Source organism: Hypanus sabinus, chromosome 5, assembly GCF_030144855.1.
Source record: "Hypanus sabinus isolate sHypSab1 chromosome 5, sHypSab1.hap1, whole genome shotgun sequence".
Taxonomy (NCBI): Eukaryota; Metazoa; Chordata; class Chondrichthyes; order Myliobatiformes; family Dasyatidae; genus Hypanus; species Hypanus sabinus.
Window position 1 is genome coordinate 25,460,611 of NC_082710.1, and position 19,545 is coordinate 25,480,155.

At 38.8% G+C, this 19,545-nt stretch overlaps 1 protein-coding gene across 5 annotated transcripts in view; it reads left to right on the forward strand.

Moving 5' to 3' along the window:
• Positions 1–19,545, forward strand: part of LOC132394008 (aminopeptidase Q-like) — a 195,143-nt gene that overhangs the window by 49,434 nt on the left and 126,164 nt on the right. For all 5 annotated transcript variants that reach the window (XM_059969603.1, XM_059969604.1, XM_059969606.1 and 2 more), the window contains exon 4: positions 700–826. In XM_059969603.1, the coding sequence (XP_059825586.1) occupies positions 700–826 (127 nt within the window). The remainder of the gene's footprint in view (positions 1–699; positions 827–19,545) is intronic.

Sequence of the window (19,545 nt, forward strand, 5' to 3'; positions counted from 1 at the left end):
TTGTATCATCAGCAACTTTATAGGTGGCCTATGAGCTGAGTCTAGCCGCACAATCATGGGTTTAGACGAAGTAGAACAGTGGGCTTAGCACACACCCCTGAGGTGCACCAATGTTGTTTGCCAGTGGGGAGGAGATGTTATCACCAATCCGCACAGATTGTGGTCTTCCGGTTAGGAAGTCGAGGATCCAATTGCAGAGGGAGGTATAGAGGACCAACTTTTCGATCAGGGGACTGTCGTTCTGAACGTTTGGGTGTTAGTGGTATTGATTTGTGTCTGTTTTCTGTGCACAAATTATAGAGTGAATTATCTGCCTGCTAATAATGGGACAAGTGCTGACTTGTATAATGTTTTCGCACCGATTAGACTGGTCATGATGTAGACTGTAAAGGAATATGTACTGCTTATTTATTACCACTACTGGTGCAGAAAACCTTGACCACACAGCTAATTTCATATCTTGCATGAGCATTGTTTAGCAGCAGAAAGGTCCTGTGCAATTTACGGGGGTTATCAATTAATTGCAGGCCACCTGCTAATTGTTTTATGGAGTGTTGTGCATATAGTTTGATCTGCTTGCATAATTTGACCCGATTTGACATATTTGTACTGTACTTGGAATTGGTGCAGTTTTGCATGCACTTCTCTTGAAAGTTTAGTTATAAATTATGTTTTTTTAAATTCAAATACTTTCTGCAGATTCGTGTGTGGGCAAGTAAAAAACACATAATGGATGGTGATGCTGATTATGCATTAAACATAACAGGGCCAATTCTCTCATTCTTTGAGGAATATTTCAATATAAGTTATCCCTTACTCAAGTTAGGTAAGTCATCTTCTTTTATTTTTTTTAATATATTTTTATTCAATTTTTAAGATAATTACATAGAATGAATAGAATAATAGAGTATAATATCAGCCCTCCCCCCCTTAAACCTTCCCCCCTTAACATTCCCATCAGAAAAAAAAGAAAAGAGAAAAAGAAAGAAAAACTGCCTGGATATCGGAAGATCCCCACATGCTCCTTGGAATTCAAAAGAACTTTAACATATATATTTTATTTATTTCCCCAAATGGCTAATAACTTTATCTTCAAAGGGCCTATATATTTAATCCTACCTTTTGCAAATAAGGCTGCCAAATTTTCAGAAATATATCATATTCATTTCTTAAATTATAAGTAATTTTTTCACGTGGAATGCAGCTAAAAATTTCATTATTCCAACAGTCCATAGTTAAGTATGAATCTGATTTCCAAGTAACTGCAATAGTCTTTTTGGCTACTGCCAATGCAATTTTTATAATTTTTTTTTGATATTTATTCAATGTAGGTTTCGGTATTATCCCTTAAATATCACCTAATAAAAATAATATTGGGTTATGTGGAAGTTGTATTCCAATAATTTGTTCCAGAAGAAGTCTTAAATTTATCCAAAAAGGTTGAATTTTAAAACAAGACCAAGTAGAGAGTAAAAAGATACCAATTTCTTGATTACATCGAAAACATTGGTCAGATAAATTTGGGTTTAATCTATTTATTATTTGTGGTGTAATATGTAATTGATGTAAAACATTGTACTGTACTAATCTAAATCGGACATTTATTGTATTTGTCATACTGTCAAGGCATAGTCTTGACCAACTTATTTAATCAATTTTAATATTCAAATCAGTTTCCCATTTTTGTCTTGACTTATGAATTCCTTGTTTAATTGTCTGTTTTTGAATCAAATTATACATACAAGAAGTAAATTTTTAAATTTTGCCTTTTTGAATTAAAATTTCTATTTCATTAGGCTTCGGCATTAACAATGTTTGACCCAGTTTATCTCTTAAATAAGCCCTTAGTTGGAAATAACAGAAAAGATTGTTATTTGATATTTGATATTTATTCTTTAGTTGATCAAACATCAATTTACCTCCTTCAGAACAGTCACCTATATATCTGATCCCTTTTTGAAACTAGTTATATAAAAGTTGGTTATCCATTGTAAAAGGAATGAGTCTATTTTGAATTAGGGTTCTCTTTGCTAATAAATATTTCTTTATCTCATCATCAACATTTATCTTATCCCATAAATCAATCAAATGTTTTAATATAAGAGATTCTTTCTTTTCCCATATCCATCTGGATTCCCATTTTTATATAAAATCTTCTGATATATTTTCTCCTATTTTATCTAACTCTATTCTAATCCATGCTGGTTTATCTTCATCAAAAAAAGATGCAATAAATCTAAGTAGATTCGCTTTATGATTCTTAAAATTTGGGAGTTGTAACCCTCCTAGGTCAAATTTACATGTCACTTTTTCCTACGATATTCTTGACCTCTTACCTTTCCAAAGAAATTTCCTCACACACTTATTCAACTCTTGAAAAAACTTCTGCGGTAGTTGTATTGGTAATGTTTGAAATAAATACTGTAAACTAGGAAATATATTCATTTTTACAGCATTAACTCTGCCTACTAATGTTATTGGTAACATCATTCTTTTATCAAGATCTTCTTGTATTTTTTTCAATAATGGCAAATAATTTAATTTATATAAATTCTTTATGTCGTTATCAACTCTTATACCTAAATATTTTATACCATTTATCGGCCATCTAAATTGAGTTACTAATCGTCATTGACTATAATCTCCTTTAGTAAGGGGTAAAATTTCACTTTTATCCCAGTTTACTTTATACCCTGATATTTTCCCATATTCTTCCAATCTAAAAGATAATTTGTGCAACGAATCCAATGGGTTTGTTAGATAAATCAGAACATCATCAGCAAATAGATTTATCTTATATTCCTCCCAGTTAACTCTAAAGCCCATAATATCTGAATCAGTTCTAATTAATTCAGCTGATGGTTTTATCGCCAATACAAATAGGGCAGGTGATAATGGCAGCCTTGTCTAGTTGACCTTGTTAACAGGAATGATGTTGACATTTGGCCATTTGTCACTATTTTAGCTTTGGGATTAGTATTTAAGGTTTTAATCCAGTTTATAAAAGATTTTCCTAACCTGTATTTTTCAAATACCTTAAATAAAAAGTCCCATTCCAATCTATCAAATGTTTTTTCTGCATCCAAAGGAACTGCCATGCTCATTTCCTCCCTCTTTTGTGCCAAATGAATTACGCTAAGTAACCAAGTTACCTTGTCTGTCGATTGTCTATTTTTAATAAAGCCTGTTTGATCCATATGTATTAATTCCGGTAAATATTTAGATAATCTATTAGATAAAATTTTTGCTATTATTTTATAATCCGTGTTCAACAAAGAGATAGGCCTATATGATGTTAGTTTTAAACGATCTCTATCTTTTTTTGGCAATACTGTTAAAATCACTGTTGAAAAAGATTCTGGAAGTTTGTGTTCTTTCTGCTTGATATATTAACTCCATAAAGGGAGGGATTAATAAATCTTTAAATGTTTTATAAAATTCAGGCAGAAAGTCATCTTCTCCTGGAGATTTATTACTCTGGAGCGATCCTAGAGCTTCTTCAACCTCTTTTAATGTAAAAGGCACATCTAGTCCTTTCTGTTCTTCCGAATTCAATTTTGGAAGAGTTATTTGTGATAAAAATCTTTCTATCTCTTTTACTTGCCTGCAAACACATCTATCTTATAATGTCTACCAAAAGTACTAAAACCAGGAAAAAGGAAACTATGGTTTTGACATCTGATATTCTCGCTGCTTTGGAACAGCATCGAGAAGATATTTTAAAGGAATTTAGAACTTCTTTCAACCAGCTGGATGTCAAATTGGATCGGATCAACGCTAGAGTGGACGAACATGCTGAACATTTATCTCGCATCGACTCGACTTCTGAAGATTTAAAACGCCGTGTTCAATACCTTGAGACTTTCTGTTCCAGTCTAGAGGAGAAGAATTGTAAACTTTTTTCCAAAATGGTGGATCTTGAAAACCGGAGCAGACGTTGCAATCTATGAATTCTTGGTTTGCCAGAGGCCACCGAATAGGGTTCTCTCGTGAAATTTTTTTCCGATTTTCCCTGTGAGATTTTTGGGAAAGAATTTCTTCTGAATCTACCTGAGCTTGAAAGGGCACACGTTTCTACGTTTCCCACGCAATTCTGGGTTCCCGCCCACAACCGGTAATTTTGTGCTTCCTTCAATATCAGGTGAAAAACCGTTTGATTATGGAGGCATGCCGCAGAGGTACTTTTGCTTTTAAAAATTCAGTCATTCATTTTGTGAAGGATTTTGCCCCCCAGGTTCTGAAGATGGGTGCTGTGTTTAAAGATGTAATGAAAGTGCTTTTTGATCGTGGACTTAGACCCTCCCTTCGAAATCCAGCCAACCTCCAAATTACGCTTACTACTGGAGAATATAAGTGGTTTAAATCAGTGAAGGAGGCTGAGGCATTTGTTGGAAGTCTTTCAGCCATCCAGTCTTCTTCGGAACCCGGTCGGACCTTCTAAAATGGTGGATAAATACCTCTAGTAGTAAAATTATTTTTTCCGGACTCAGACTTTACTTGAATAACTCAGACATTATCTATTGAAACTCTAAGGGCTGTAGACAATCTCTCCCTAGACTTGGTGCATTTTTTTCTAAATAGATATTCTGAGTTTAATGTTTCCCTGCGGACGTTTAGATTGTACTTGTGTAATCTATTTTATTCTTGTATAACTTTATCTATAGAGTTCTACAATTGACTCTCACTTGTTTTGGAGGTTTGGAGTTTTTATTGAAGGCCTCTCTGTTGGTTGATTCACAGTTTAAGTTTTTTTTCTGTAAATGGTTGATAAGTACTCTCCTCGAATCTATAATTTCCCCATTTTCTCCCTCCCTTTTTTTTCTCTTCTTTTAATCTTCTTTAATTTTTTGCGGGTAGGTTAGTTTTGGTTTTCTTCTGATTTTCTTTGTATTAAGTTTTATATTTCTGCTGAAGTTGTTACTATTTGTAATTATGTTTTCTAGTGCATAAACTAGTTACCATTTGCTATAGTATTTATACGGAACTGTTGTTAATGACACAGAACTAGAAGTCATATTTGGGTTAATATTTTTGGTAGAGCTAGCTGCTTTTTTTGGTAGCCGTCTAGTTTTGAGTTGCGAGGGTGGGGTGGGTTCTCCAGTTGTAACACCACTCACTGTTTCGTTTGCTTTCTTTTGTTACTCAGGACATGTTTATGTTTTGATTCTACGAATCTATGTTTACATTTTTGCTCCCAGACTGTTATTGTACTGCTTGACTTTTTATATGCCTGCTGCCTTCTATGACAATGGCTAGTACACTTAAATTTGTGAGCTGGAATGTAAAGGGATTGAATCATCCTGTTAAAAGAAGGAAGGTCTTCTCACATATTAAACAACTCAAAGCTGACATTGCTTTCCTTCAAGAAACCCATATTCGTTGTTTTGATAACTCCCGGCTTTTGTCAAAGTGGGCGGGTCAGCATTTTCATTCATCCTTTGCCGCCAAAGCTAGGGGGGGGTCTCCATCCTTATTAACTCAAATATTCCTTTTGAACTCCATAATAAGATATCTGATACAAATGGCCATTTTATTATTGTTTCTGGTAAACTATATAATACTAAAGTTGTACTAACAAACCTGTATGCCCCCAATTTTGATGATGTTAATTTTTTTGAACGTTTTTTTCCCTCACTACCAGACTTAAACTCGTACTCTCTTATACTGGGTGGTGACTTCAATTGTTGGTTAGATCCTAATTTGGATCAATCGTCCTCTGTTACTAGACCACCTACTAAATCTGCCTTAGCTATCCAATCGTTTCTCTCTAATTATGGTATCTCTGATATATGACGTTTCCTTCATCCTACTGAGAGAGATTATTCTTTTTTTTCACATGTTCACCATATCTTTACTAGAATTGACTACTTCTTACTCTATAACCAACTCATTCCATTTGTCTATTCTTGTGATTATCAGAGTATACTGATTTCTGACCATGCCCCAATTACTCTATCTTTAAACTTTCCTGGTCTCCCTCAGAGGAATAAACACTGGCGGTTTGATTCGACTTTATTATCGGATGATGATTTTCTAAAATTTATTAAGGATCAGATAACCTTTTATTTTAACACCAATACATCACCTGAAGTGTCATCCCAGATTGTCTGGGATGCCATGAAAGCATATTTGAGGGGTCAAATAATCTCCTATACAGCAAATCTTAATAGAAAGTCCTGTGCAGATCAATTAGACTTCTTTAATCAGATTAAAGAATTAGATCAACTGTATGCTCAAATTAAGAATCCTGAATTATACAAGAAGCTTGTAGAACTTCAAACTAAACTTAATCTTCTGTCTACTTAACCTGTCGAACACCAACTTCTTGAAACAACTTGAAAGTAAGAGTCGCTTTTACATTCATGGTGACAAATCTGGTAAATTTCTAGCCAATCAGCTGAGGCGTTCCAAAGCCAAACAACATATTACAAAGATCCAGAAGGAGAACGGAGACTTTACATCGGATCACTTAGAAATTAATGACGCATTTAAAAATTTCTATTCTCAACTTTATTCCTCTGAATCTTTGAATGACAATATCTCTGTTGATCATTTTTTAAATAATCTGAATATTCCTTCGCTTTCATCTGATCTTAAAGCCAAACTTAATGTGCCTATATCATCAGAAGAAATATTTTTTGCAATTTCTGCATTGTCCTCAGGGAAATCTCCTGGACCTGATGAGCTCCCCGTAGAATTTTATAAATCATTCTCTTCACTTCTTTCTCCTCAGTTACTCTCAGTATTATCTGACTCGTTTAATTACGGCAAATTGCCACCCTCTTTTAATGAGGCATCCATTATTCTTTTATTAAAAAAGGGTAAAGACCCAACAGCGTGTTCCTCGTATAGGCTGATTTCTTGGCTTAATGTTGATGTTAAAATCCTGACTAAAGTTTTGGCTTATAGATTAGAAAATGTTATTCCCTCTATTATTTCTGATGACCAAACTGGTTTTATTAAAAACCGTCTTTCTTTTTTTAACATTCGGCGCTTATTTAACATTTTATATTCACCTTCAACTGGGATTCCTGAATGTGTTATTTCCCTCGATGCGGAGAAAGCATTTGATTGTATAGAGTGGAACTACCTTTTTGCGGTTTTAGAAAAATTTGACTTCGGTCAAAGTTTTATCTCTTGGATCAAATTGCTGTATTTGTGACCTACTGCCTCTGTTTTAACTAATTTTCAGAAATCTCAGTTATTTAACCTCAAACGTGGCACCCATCAGGGATGCCTTTTAAGTCCCTTTCTCTTTGATTTGGCTATAGAACCTTTGGCGATAGCATTTTGAAATTGTCCAGAATTGACCGCGATTTGGAGAGGGGGTGTTGAGCATAAAGTTTCTCTTTATGCTGATGACTTATTACTTTTTCTTTCAAATCCATCTACATCCTTACCTCCAATGTTTTCACTTCTTGACCGGTTTAGCCAGTTCTCTGGCTATAAACTTAATTTACATAAGAGCAAACTTTTCCCAATTAATAAAGAAGCACAAGAATTAACATTTTGTGATCTCCCTTTTAAAGTAGTTCATAATCAATTTTCCTATCTTGGGATTACAGTCACAAAGAAGTTTAAAGATCTCTTTTGTGAAAATTTTGCCAGTCTTTCATATACTATAAAACAGAGTCTGTTACAATGGTCACCTCTATCATTGTCTTTGGTAGGTCGTATTAACATTGTTAAAATGTATGTTCTCCTTAAACTTTTATATTTATTTCAATCAATCCCAATTTTTATTCCTAAATCTTTTTTTGATTCCTTAGACTCTATTATTTTGTCATATCTGTGGAAGAATAAGCGCTCTAGAATTAATAAAGTCTATCTCCAAAAACCTAAAAAAGAGGGTGGCATGGCTTTACCTAACTTTCATTTATATTACTGGGCAGCCAATATACATTGTGCTACCTTTTGGTCTTTTTTCCATGGCCAACCCGAGTGCTCTAATTGGGTGGCAATGGAGTTGAGCTCCACTAAAGAATTATCTATCTCTGCACTTCTTGGCTCTGTACTCCCTAGTAGTTTGTCTAGATTAATAGTTAATCCTCTTGTTAGACACACTTTGCGTATATGGGCTCAGTTTAGGAAATTTTATGGTTTCCATGGTTTTTCCGTTTCTAGCCCTATCTTACATAATCACCTTTTTTTACCTACTACGTATGACTCAGCATTCCATGATTGGTATAGGAAGGGCATTAGACATTTTGAAGATCTTTTTATTGATAATCACTTTGCTTCTTTTCAACAGCTCTCTGGTAAGTTCAATCTGCCCAATGCTCATTTTTTTAGATATCTCCAAATTAGACACTTTATTGCTCCTTTAATTCCTAACTTCCCTGAAATGCCTGCAAAAAATGCTATGGACTTATTTCTTTCCATTAATCCACTAGGTAAAGATTTAATATCAATTATTCGAGATAAATTAGCAGCCTTATGACGTGTCCCTGTGGATAAAATTAAAATGGCATGGGAGCAGGATTTAAATACCTCCTTATCTGATGAGACTTGGGACTCGATTCTCAAATTGGTTAATTCAACCTCTCTTTGTGCTCGCCATTGCCTTTTACAGTTTAAGATCGTTCATAGAGCCCATATGTCTAAATCTAAATTATCTCGATTTTACCCTAACATTAGTCTGCTTTGGGATAAATGCAAGAGGGGTGAGGCCTCTCTCATTCATATGTACTGGTTTTGTCCTAGCTTGGAGAAATTTTGGAAAGATGTTTTCATAACGTTATCGTATATTCTGAATTACCGCCTAGAACCAAACCCTTTAATTGCTTTGTTCGGTTTCTGGGGTGAGACAGATTTACGTCTGAGTTCGACTAAATGTCGAATATTATCTTTTGCCTCTCTCCTGGCTAGACGTTTAATCCTCCTTAGATGGAGAGATGTTGCCCCGCCCATGCATGCTCAATGGCTTAATGATATTATGGCCTGCTTGGACCTTGAAAAAATTCATTATTCAGTTCTTAATTCGGATTTAAAGTTCCATAAGGTCTGGGGACCTTTTATTGAGTACTTTCATAACCTTCCTCGTAACTAAGGTTTTTTTTTCGGTCCCTTGCTTTCAGCTCCTTTTACTTTTGGTAGTAGGCATTAATATCTTCTGTTGCTAAGTGTATTTACAGCTTTGGGGGTTTGATTGTCCTGATTTATACTCTCTATATTGTGTTGTGGTTGGTCTGGAGTTTTTTCTGTGTTGCAGGGCTTGGGGAGGATACTAATTTTACTTGTCTTCAATTTGGGTGCTTACTCAATTATCTTTCTTTGTATCATATTGTTATTGTATGTTTATTTTTGCACTGTATCAACGTTCCTCAATTTGATCTGGGGTTTTTTATCTATAGTTACGTAGAAAATATATTAAAAATTAATTTAAAAAAAATTCTCCATTTTGCTATGTGTCTCCCCCCAAATCATCCAGGCAAAAAAGAACAAAAGAAGAAAGATAGGTAGTAAAGAAAAAGATAACAAAATTCCCCCCTACCTATGTTGTGAGTGAATAAAAACACAACATTACCCCCCTCTATTTTACGGGTCATGGGAATCGCTATGATTAGACATGTGAATCCTGCAGCAATCAACCAGAAGCTCCCACAGCTCCCCCGTAAAGAAAAAAAAGATATATGTAAGTGAAGAAAAAAAATTGATATCCCTACTCCCTAATTAAAGTATATTTATATATTCTTCTACTCTTAAATATCCATCAAGTCCATTCCCTTTCTCAGTCTTCATCTTTAATCCATTTCGCTTCCATAAATTCTTTACTGCGTCTAACGAATATTTGGAAGTTCTTGTACAAACTCCTCTGCTTTCCGATGATCAGTAAAAAATCTTCTTTCTTTATCATCCAAAAAGACCATCAGTGTTGCTGGGCAGTGAAGTATAAATTGATAACCCTTTTCCCATAAGACTTTATTCACTGGGTTAAATTCCTTCCTTCTCTTCAAAAGGCCATAACTTATATCAGGGTAGAAAAGAACTCTTTTCCCTTCTATCATCAATGGCCCATTTCTCTTTCTGGCACCTTGGGCAGCTGCCTTCAAGATCCTTTCTTTATCTTGATATCTTAAACATTTTATCAAGATTGATCGTGGATTTTGATCTTGTTGGGGCTTTGGTCTTAAAGCTCTATGAGCCCTTTCGATTTCAATTAACTGACTTCCCTCTTCCATTTCCAAAGTTTCCAGGATCCATTTTTAAAAGAATTTTGTTGGATATTCTCCCTCTATACCTTCTTTAAGACCGACAATCTTAAAGTCATCTTTTTGTATTCACTTATCTAAAGTTCTATTCCGAGATTCTGAGCAAGTTTAGCACAATATCTGAGTCACTTTACGTTGTAGGTCTGATTTCAGTTGGGAAGGATGATGTTGGGTTATAATGGGGTTTGAGGGGTAGCTTCATGGGGGCAGCTTTTACAGACTACACTGGGGTTGTGTGTGATATATAAAAGTATCTGCAAAATGCACAGAGGGGTCCAATCCATTTCAGCAATTTGTAGCTTTTTCTTTGATGGTATGCTGATCTTTGAACCTAATCTAAAGTTAATCTAACTCTTCCCTTACGTAGTCCTCATTTTTTTCTATCATCTATGTGTCTTAAGAGTTTCTTAAATGCACCTAATGTATCTGCTTCTATCATCACCCCTGACAGGGGTGCTCCACACACACTGTGTAAAAAACAAACTTACCTCTAATGGCGAGCTGCAATCAGTGTGAAAGGTCATTTGTTGGTCATGTAAAAAGAACTCTGATGCTTTTAGCTTTTTTTGGTGGGTTGGAGTCAGCATTCATTGGTGACGCAGCGGCGATGTTTAAAAAGAGCACTGCTGTTTTTGAATCTTCCCAGCAAGCTGCAATTAACGAGAGATGTCTTTCGTTGGTGACGCAGAGCGAAGTTTAATAAAAACAGGGCTGGTGCATTCAACTCTTTTTGGCGGGCTGCCATCTACACAGGGGTTTTAAAAAGAAGGGAGGTATAAGCAACGTGGCCATTGTTGGAGTGGATCAATTTTAGAGTGTTCAGGCTTTGGCTCAACAAGTTTGGGCAAGCAAAGACGAAGTAAAAGGAACATTTCTACTGGTTTCTTTTCCATTAGTACTTAGTTAGTGGGCTCAGAAAAGGTCCAGAGGTAGTGTTTTGTTCTTTGTGTGAGATCTGGGGACTCTGGGAGGCTTACATCTGCATGAAGTGCATTGAGCAGCAGCTCCTTAGCAACCATGTTAATGAAATGGAGCTGTAGCTCGATGACCTCAGGCTCATATTGGAAAATGAGGAGGTGATAGATAGGAGCTACAGGGAAGTGGACACCCCTAAGTTGCAGGAGGCAGGTACCTGGGTGACTGTTGGAAAGGGAAAGGGAACAGGCATCCGATGCAGAGTAATCCTGAGGCCGCTCCTCTCAATAATAAGTATACCACAATGGATGCTGTCAGGGGGGCGGGGGTGGAAAGAACTTCAGAAGGGAAAGGGGAGAAAAGAAGTGTAATTGTGATAGGAGATTCCATAATTAGAGGAGCAGAAAGCAGATTCTGTGCACGTGAAAGAAGCACCCAAATGAGTTCTGATGAAGGGTTTCGGCATGAAACGTCGGCAGTGCTTCTCCTTATAGATGCTGCCTGGCCTGCTGTGTTCCACCAGCATTTTGTGTGTGTTGTTTGAATTTCCAGCATCTGCAGGTTTTCTCGTGTTTACCCAAATGGTATGTTGCCTCCCAAGCGCCAGGGGTCAGGGGTGTCTCATATCAGGTCCAGAACATTCTGTAGGGGGAGGGTGAACAGTGCCAATAACATAGGTAGGAAAGTTCCGAAGTTAGAGTATTGGGAGCCAGGTAAAAAGCTGAAAAGCAGGACATCCAGTGCAGTAATCTGTATGGGTTGGCATGAATTCACTGTGACCTGGCAATCTCCACATGGTCTTATGCTCCTCTCAGTCTTGACTACTGACACAATAGGGGCTGCCCAGTGTGAAAATCTCACACTGTTTTTGTTGTAACTGGGTAAGCTCCGCCTCAACTTTGGGGCGAAGCATGCATGGCAGGGAACATGCCTTGAAGAACTTTAGCTTGGCTGTGCCTACTTCTGGAAGATGTCCTTTTATATCCTTGAGCTTACCTTAATCAGATTGCTGAAAAGATGTTTATACCACTTGAGTAAGTTCTCAACCAACATCTCAGTTTTCATCTGATGCACACTTTGCTGTAGTCAATCACACCCAAGTAAGTTCACCTCTTCTCCCTTAGTGATATGCAGTGCTAATTGGTGTGATTGATTCTCATGCTCAAGTAGAACACTGTCACAAACAAGCAGCTCCATCTTTTAAGTCTTCAGTCTGTAATGTGGTGCTGAAAGTGTCTTCAAAGAGTCATGGCCAAGCATTTCTACCCATGCCTTTTCACTGCATAGAGTACTAGTACATTTAGTGTCAAGTTCAAAGGATATGGGCCTGCTGTTTATCTTTAAACCCATCCTTAAAGGGGAAGTAGTCCTAAACCATCTGAGTGCGTTATGAAAGCCTCCGGCTCTCTAACCATTAACGTTCTGATTTGATCAGAAGTTGAGATTGGCAAGCTCTTGCCAAGTGTCCTTTCTTTTGGTAGGTATGGCAGACGTTGTCTTGGTGCCGATAGTCAGTAGGCCTCTGGTGAAATTCACCGCAACGGTAACATCAGAAAGCCAGCATATAATTCTCTTTTTTTTCTCAGCTAGGGACATCTTGTAAGGTCAGTGTAATCTGCTGCAGTTGTAGGTGATGGGGACTTCACTTCTCCTTGTACTTCGCACTGTTGCAACAAAACTGCATTCTTACCTGACATGACTTCTGTAATGTCAAAGTCTAACCTAAGATTCTGCCAATAGAATGCGAACATTACTCACACCAATGACCAAGCGATCATGTATCATATCTTCTTCAACAGTGCCGAAATCACAAAATTCACTCAGTTTTCTTAACTCAGCAACAAACTGATTCATTTTCTAACTGAATACGAGTGCTGAATCCCAATCGTTGCACAATAGCTGATGGTTTAGGAATGTAATGAGACCCATCTAATCTCACAAGTCCCCCATAAGATTTCAAAAAATCGGCACTCACCAAACTTTGGATGACGTTGTATGTGTTTAGACCACACACACCGCGCAAAATGCTGGCTTTTTTAAAATTAGGATCAGTGATGTTTTTTCCATGAGGAAGAAGTTCAAACATTCGAGGGGCACTGTGAATCATTGTATTCCTTAGCTTTTCCAATTATGCTCATTGTTGAAATGTGAACGTGTGTTCCGGAAGTGTGCGTGGCTCAGATCGCATCCTTGATGCCACTGCTGTAATTAAGGAAATTCCTGGAGGTTGGAACTAAGCGACTCTCATGTCCAGTGCAGCTGAATAGGTCTGCTTGACTTGTAGTCACCTGAAAACAATGACCACATTCAGGTGCACAGCATTAATCGGTCAAATGTTAATCGATAGATGGACGTCTGTGAAATTGACCAAATGCGTGATGTCACATGACAGACCAAGAGACAGTCACATAGTCAAAAGGACGCTGACCTATTGGCTGGGGTCAAAGAGACAAAAACTGGGTGCCTTGTCTTGTCAGTTCAATGGAAGAGAGGAGCAGCCTACCACCATTTTACTCCAGGCTAAGGTGATAGCGCCCATTAATTGGGGAACTGACGCATTGTTCGTAAGGCCAATGAACAAGGGGAGATTCCCAAGAACAGTTCTCTGAGTTGTCTGTTCATCCCAAGTTCCATCAGGTGCCTCAAGGGGACACACATCTGGAATGACCGCTCACCCAGGGGTTATCAGAACCCTCATGTTCATTAAGAAGAGATAGTGGTGGCCTGGAATGGCTAAAGAGGTGTGACAATATGTGGAAATCTGCAGATGCTGGAAATTCAAACAACAACACACACAAAATGCTGGTAGAACATGGCAGGCTAGGCAGCATCTGTAGGATCTCAGCCCAAAACGTTGACAGCACTTCTCCCTATAGATGCTGCCTAGCCTGCTGTGTTCTACCAGCATTTTGTGTCTGACAATATGTGCAGGCTTGTGAGGTATGCGCCTGGAACATGGAGCCCTGCACCAACTACAGGTTCTCCTTCACCCTCTAACTGTTCCAGAAAGACCATGGGCGCAAATCTCCACGGGCTACAAACATCACCTTCCATGGGAAAGACTGTCATCATGATAATTGTGGATTGTTTTTCAAAAGCCTGCAAATTCATAACATTGGATAAACTACCATCAGAGGCTGGGACTGTCCATCACTGGGTCTTCAAGATCCATGAATTTCTGGTGGAAATTTTTTCGGATCATAGTCCAAAATTTGCGTCCCGTTTTTGGAAGGCATTCGCAATGCTGATCAGGGGTACGGTGAGCCTTTCCTCTGGGTTTTACCCGCACTCCAGCGGCCAGATGGAGTGGGTGAACCAAGATATGGAACAAACCCTGAGATGCCTGGTGTCAGAAGAACTAGACAAGTGGCACAATCGCTTGATGCATGCAAAAGTCACCCACAACACTTTACAGCCTTCTGCACAAGGGATGTTCCCACTCGAATGCCACTTTGGATAATCTCTGCCACTCTTCCCTGAGCAGGAGGCTGGGATTGGGGTTTCTGTGGCCAAAGATTTCGTTCAACGCTGCAGAGAGAAGTGGACTAGGGCGAGGGAGATATGCTGCAGGGAGAAATGGACTAGGGTGAGGGAGGTTTTATTGGCCTCTACCTGGGAGGCTGAATTGAACGCCAACTGCAAGAGAAGATAGGGACAAGCTTTGCAGCCTAGGCGAGACGTCTGGCTAAGAAACTAGCACCCAAGTTCATTGAACTCTTTAAGATTCTCAAGAAAGTAAACACAGAGGCTTACACCTTGCAGCTCCCCAAAACCCTGAAGATCAATCCCACTTTCCATATTTCCAAGTTCAAAGCTATGAGTATCAGTCCTTTAGCCCCACCATAAAAGAATTCTGGAGTCATGAACTGTTCTGGGTGTTCGGCAGTTCCTCACTCACTAGGAAGGGTTTGGACCCAAGAAACAGTGCTTGGTTCCAGAAAGGGATGTCTTGGATTTAGCTTTCATCCAAGACCACCATCAACGTCACTCCAAGCACATTGGCTTCAGAAATCAAGGTATAGAGTACAAGAAATGGGATGTTATGTTGAAGTTGTATAAGATGACCATGAGGCCTAATCTGGAGTATTGTGAGCAGATTTGATCACCTACCCACAGAAAAGATGTAAATAAGGTTGAAAGAGTGCAGATACAATTTACGAGAATGCTGCTGGGTCTTGAGAACCTAAGTTATAAGGAAAGATTGAATAGATTAGGACTTTACTCCTTAGAACATAGGAGACTGAGAGGAGAGTTGAAAAATCATGAGGGGTATAGATAAGGTAAATGCAAGCAGGCTTTTTCCACTGAGGTTGGGTGGAAGCAAGACTCATGGGTTAAGAGTGAAAGATGAAAAGTTTAAGGGGAACAGGAGGGGAAACTTCTTCAGTTGTGTGAGTGTGGAACAAGCTGCCAGCACAAGTGGTGCTTATGAGCTTGATTTCAATGCTAAAACAAAGCTTAGATTGGTACTTGGATGGTAGAGGTACTGAAGGCTATAGATGCAATGCAGGTTGATGGGAGTAGGCAATTTAAATGGTTTTAGCACCAACCAGATGGGCCGAAGGGCTTGTTTCTGTGCTGTATTTTTCTATGACTCTATGATCCTGAGGGGGACGAATGTCGTGTGCAAGTGCTGTCGGGTTTAAACTAATTTGGTAGTGGGGCAGGAATTGGAGAGATAGGGCTGGGAATGAGACAACTGGATGCAGTGCATAGTGAGACAGTAAGGAAGGACAGGCAGATGGTAGGACAAAATTGAGGTCAGTGGTATAAGTTAAAGTGTAACAGGAGCCCAGAATCAAAAAAGAAGATAAATACAGGATTGGAGGTGTGATATTTGAAAGCACACATTATGCAGAATAATGTAGGTGATCTTGCAGCGCAGTTGGAGATTGGCAGGTCTGATGTTGTGGGTGAAAGAGAATCAAAGTTGGGAGCTTAACATCCAAGGATACACATTGTATTGAAAATACAGACAAGTAGACGGATGGTGTGAGTTGGATCTATTGGTAAACAATGAAATCAAATCGTTAGAAATGTGGATGTAGGCTTGGAAGATGTAGAATCCTGTTGGGTAGAGTTAAGAAATTGCAGGTGTAAAAAGACCTTCAAGGGAGTTATAAACAGGCTTCTGAACAGTAGCAAGGATGTGGGCTACAAGTTACATCACAGGATAGAAAAAGCATGTAAAAAGGGCAATGTTGCAAAAATCATAGGAGATTTCAATATACAAATTGATTTGGAAAATCAAGTTGTTGCAGGATCCCAAGAGTGGGAATTTGTAGAATGCCTTTAAGATGACTTTTTAGAACAGCTTGTGGTTGAGCCCATTAAGAGGATGTCAATTCTGGATTGGGTGTTATGTAGTATAACCATATAACAATTACAGCACGGAAACAGGCCATCTCGGCCCTTTTAATCCGTGCCGAATGCTTACTCTCACCTAGTCCCATTGACCTGCACTCAGCCCATAACCCTCCAGTTCTTCCCTTTCCAGAAACCTATCCAATTTTTTTTAAATGACGGTATCGAATCTGCTCATACCAATTTTACTGGAAGCTCATTCCACACAGCTACCACTCTCTGAGTAAAGAAGTTCCCCCTCGTGTTACCCCTAAACTTTTGCCCCCTAACTCTCAACTCATGTCCCCTTGGAAAAAGAGGCATCGCGGAAAAAGCCTATCCCTGTCAACTCTATCTATCCCCCCTCATAATTTTAAATACCTCTATCAAGTCCCCCCTACGCTCCAAAGAATAAAGACCTAACTTGTTCAACCTTTCTCTGTAACTGAGGTGCTGAAACCCAGGTGACATTCTAGTAAATCTCCTCTGTACTCTCTCTATTTTGTTGACATCTTTCCTATGTGACCCCGATTTGATTAGGGAACTTAAAGTAAAGGAATCCTTTGGAGGCAGTGATAATAATATAATTGAATTTACCCTGCAGTTTGAGAAGGAGAAGCTAAAATTAGATGTATCAGTATTACAGTGGGGTAACTGGAATTACAGAGGCATGAAAGAGGAGGTGTCCAAATGTGATTGGAAGGGGATACTAGCAGGGTAATGGTAGAACAACAATGGCTGGTGTTTATGGGCAAAATTCTGATGGTGTAGGAAAAGTACATCCCAAAGATGAAGATGTGTTCTAAAGGGAGGTTATGGAACCTTGGCTAACAGCGGAGGTCATAAACAGCATAAAAGAGGGCACATAATATCGCAAAAATTAGTGGGAAGGTAGAGGATTGGGAAGCTTTTAAGAACCAACAGAAGGCAACTAAAAGTGCCATGAAGAGAGGAAAGATGAAATAATTAAAAAAAGATAATACAAAAAGCTTTTTCAGAAATGTAAAGATTAAAAGGCAGATGAAAGTGGGTATCAGACCACTGGTAAATGATGATGGAGCTGTAGTAATGGAGGACAAAGAAATGACGGATGAACTTATTAAGTATTTTGCATCAGTCTTCACTGTGGAAGACACTAGCAGGGTGCCAGAAATGTAAGATTGTTGAATGTCATTGTTTTTACTAAGGTGAGTTACCTGTTATCTTGTTCAGCTGAAAAGCTGGAAGTTAGATAAGTCACCTTGACCAGATGGACTACACCCCATGGTTCTGAACAAGGTAGTAGAAGAGATCGTGGAGGTATTTGTAATGATCTTTGAAGAATCACTCAGTTCTGGAATTGTTCCAACAGACTGGAGAATTGCAAATGTCATTCCATTCTTTAAGAAGAAAGGGAGGCAGAAGCATGGAAATTATAGGCTACTTGACCTGACTTCAGTGGTTGGAAGAATGTTGGAGACTATTACTAAGGACGAGGTTTCGCGGTACTTGGAGGCACACAACAAAATAGGCCGAAGTCTGCATAGTTTTCTCAAGAGGAAGTCTTACTTGACAAAGCTGTTGGAGTTATTTGAGTAAATAACAGGCAAATAGACATGGGAGAGGCAGTGGATGTTGTTTATTTGAATCTTCAGAAGGCCTTTGACAAGGTGCAGCGCATGAAGCTGCTTAACAAGATATGAGCCCATGGTATTACAGGAAAGTTGCTAGCATGGAAAGAAAATCAGCTGACTGGCAAGAGGCAAAGAGTGGGAGTACTGGTTGGCTGCCGTTGACTAGTGTTGTGCTGCAGTGGTCGGTGTTAGGATTGCTTCTTTTCACATTATACATCAATGATTTGGATAAAGGACTTGATGGTTTTGTGGCCAATTTTGTGGATGATATGAAGATGGGTGGAGGGGCAGGTAGTGCTGAGGAAGCCAGGTGTCTGCAGAAGGACCGTGGTAGATTGGGGGAAGGGGTAAAGAAGTGGTGGATGGAATGTAATGCAGGAAAATGTATGGCCATGCACTTTGATAAAGGAAATAAAGGCATGGGCTATTTTCTAAATGGACCAAAAATTCAAAAGTCTGAGGTACAAAGGGACTTGGGAATCCTCATGAAGGATTCTGTAAAGGTTAACTTGCAGATTGAGTCCTTAGTGAAGAAGGCAAATGCAATGTTAGCATCAATTTCGAGGAGGCTAGAAAACAAAAGCAAGGATGTAGTACTGAGAATTTATAAGGCATTGGTCAGACTGCACTGAGCAAGGTGAGCAGTTATGGGCCCCCTATCTAAGACAAGATGTGCTGGCATTGGAGAGGGTCCAAAGGATGTCATGAGAATAATTCCAGGAATGAAAGGGTTAATGTATGAGGAGTGTTTGATGGCTCTGGGCCTGTACTCTCTGGAGTTTAGAAAAATGAGGGAGGGATCTCATTGAATATTGAAAGGGGGTGGACCGAGTGGATGTAGAGATGGGGGGAGGTGTCTAGGACCGGAGGGTACAGCCTCAGATTTCATGGATGTCCATTTTGAAAAGAGATGAGGAAAACTTTCTTTAGCCAGAGGGTGGTGAATCTGTGGAATTCATCACCATAGATGGTTGTGCAGGCCAAGTCATTGGGTATACCTAAGGTGGAAATTGATAGGTTCTTGATTAATCAGGGTGTAAAAGATTATTGGGAGAAGGCAGGAGATTAAGATAGAGAGGGATAATGTATCAGCTATGATGAAATGAAGGAGCAGACTCAATGGGCTGAATGCCTAATTCTACTCCTATGTCTTATGTTCTGATGGACACTTCCCCTACACTTTCCTTGATCACCTTAAAATTATATCTACTGGTGTTAGCCATTTCTGCCCTGGGGAAAAATACCTCTGGCTGCTTACTCAATCTATGCCTCTTTGTGGATCTTGGGTAGGAGGTAGAAGTGGAAAGTGCGGGGTGTGGGAACTGTGAGGTTGGTGGCAGTGGATGGGAGATCCCCAGGGCTGATAAGGTTGGTGACAATGGCCTGGTGCTCCTTAATGGGGTCATGTGTTTGGCTGTAACTCTAGTCCCTTTTCATTGGGAATAACTTTGACTTTGGACAGC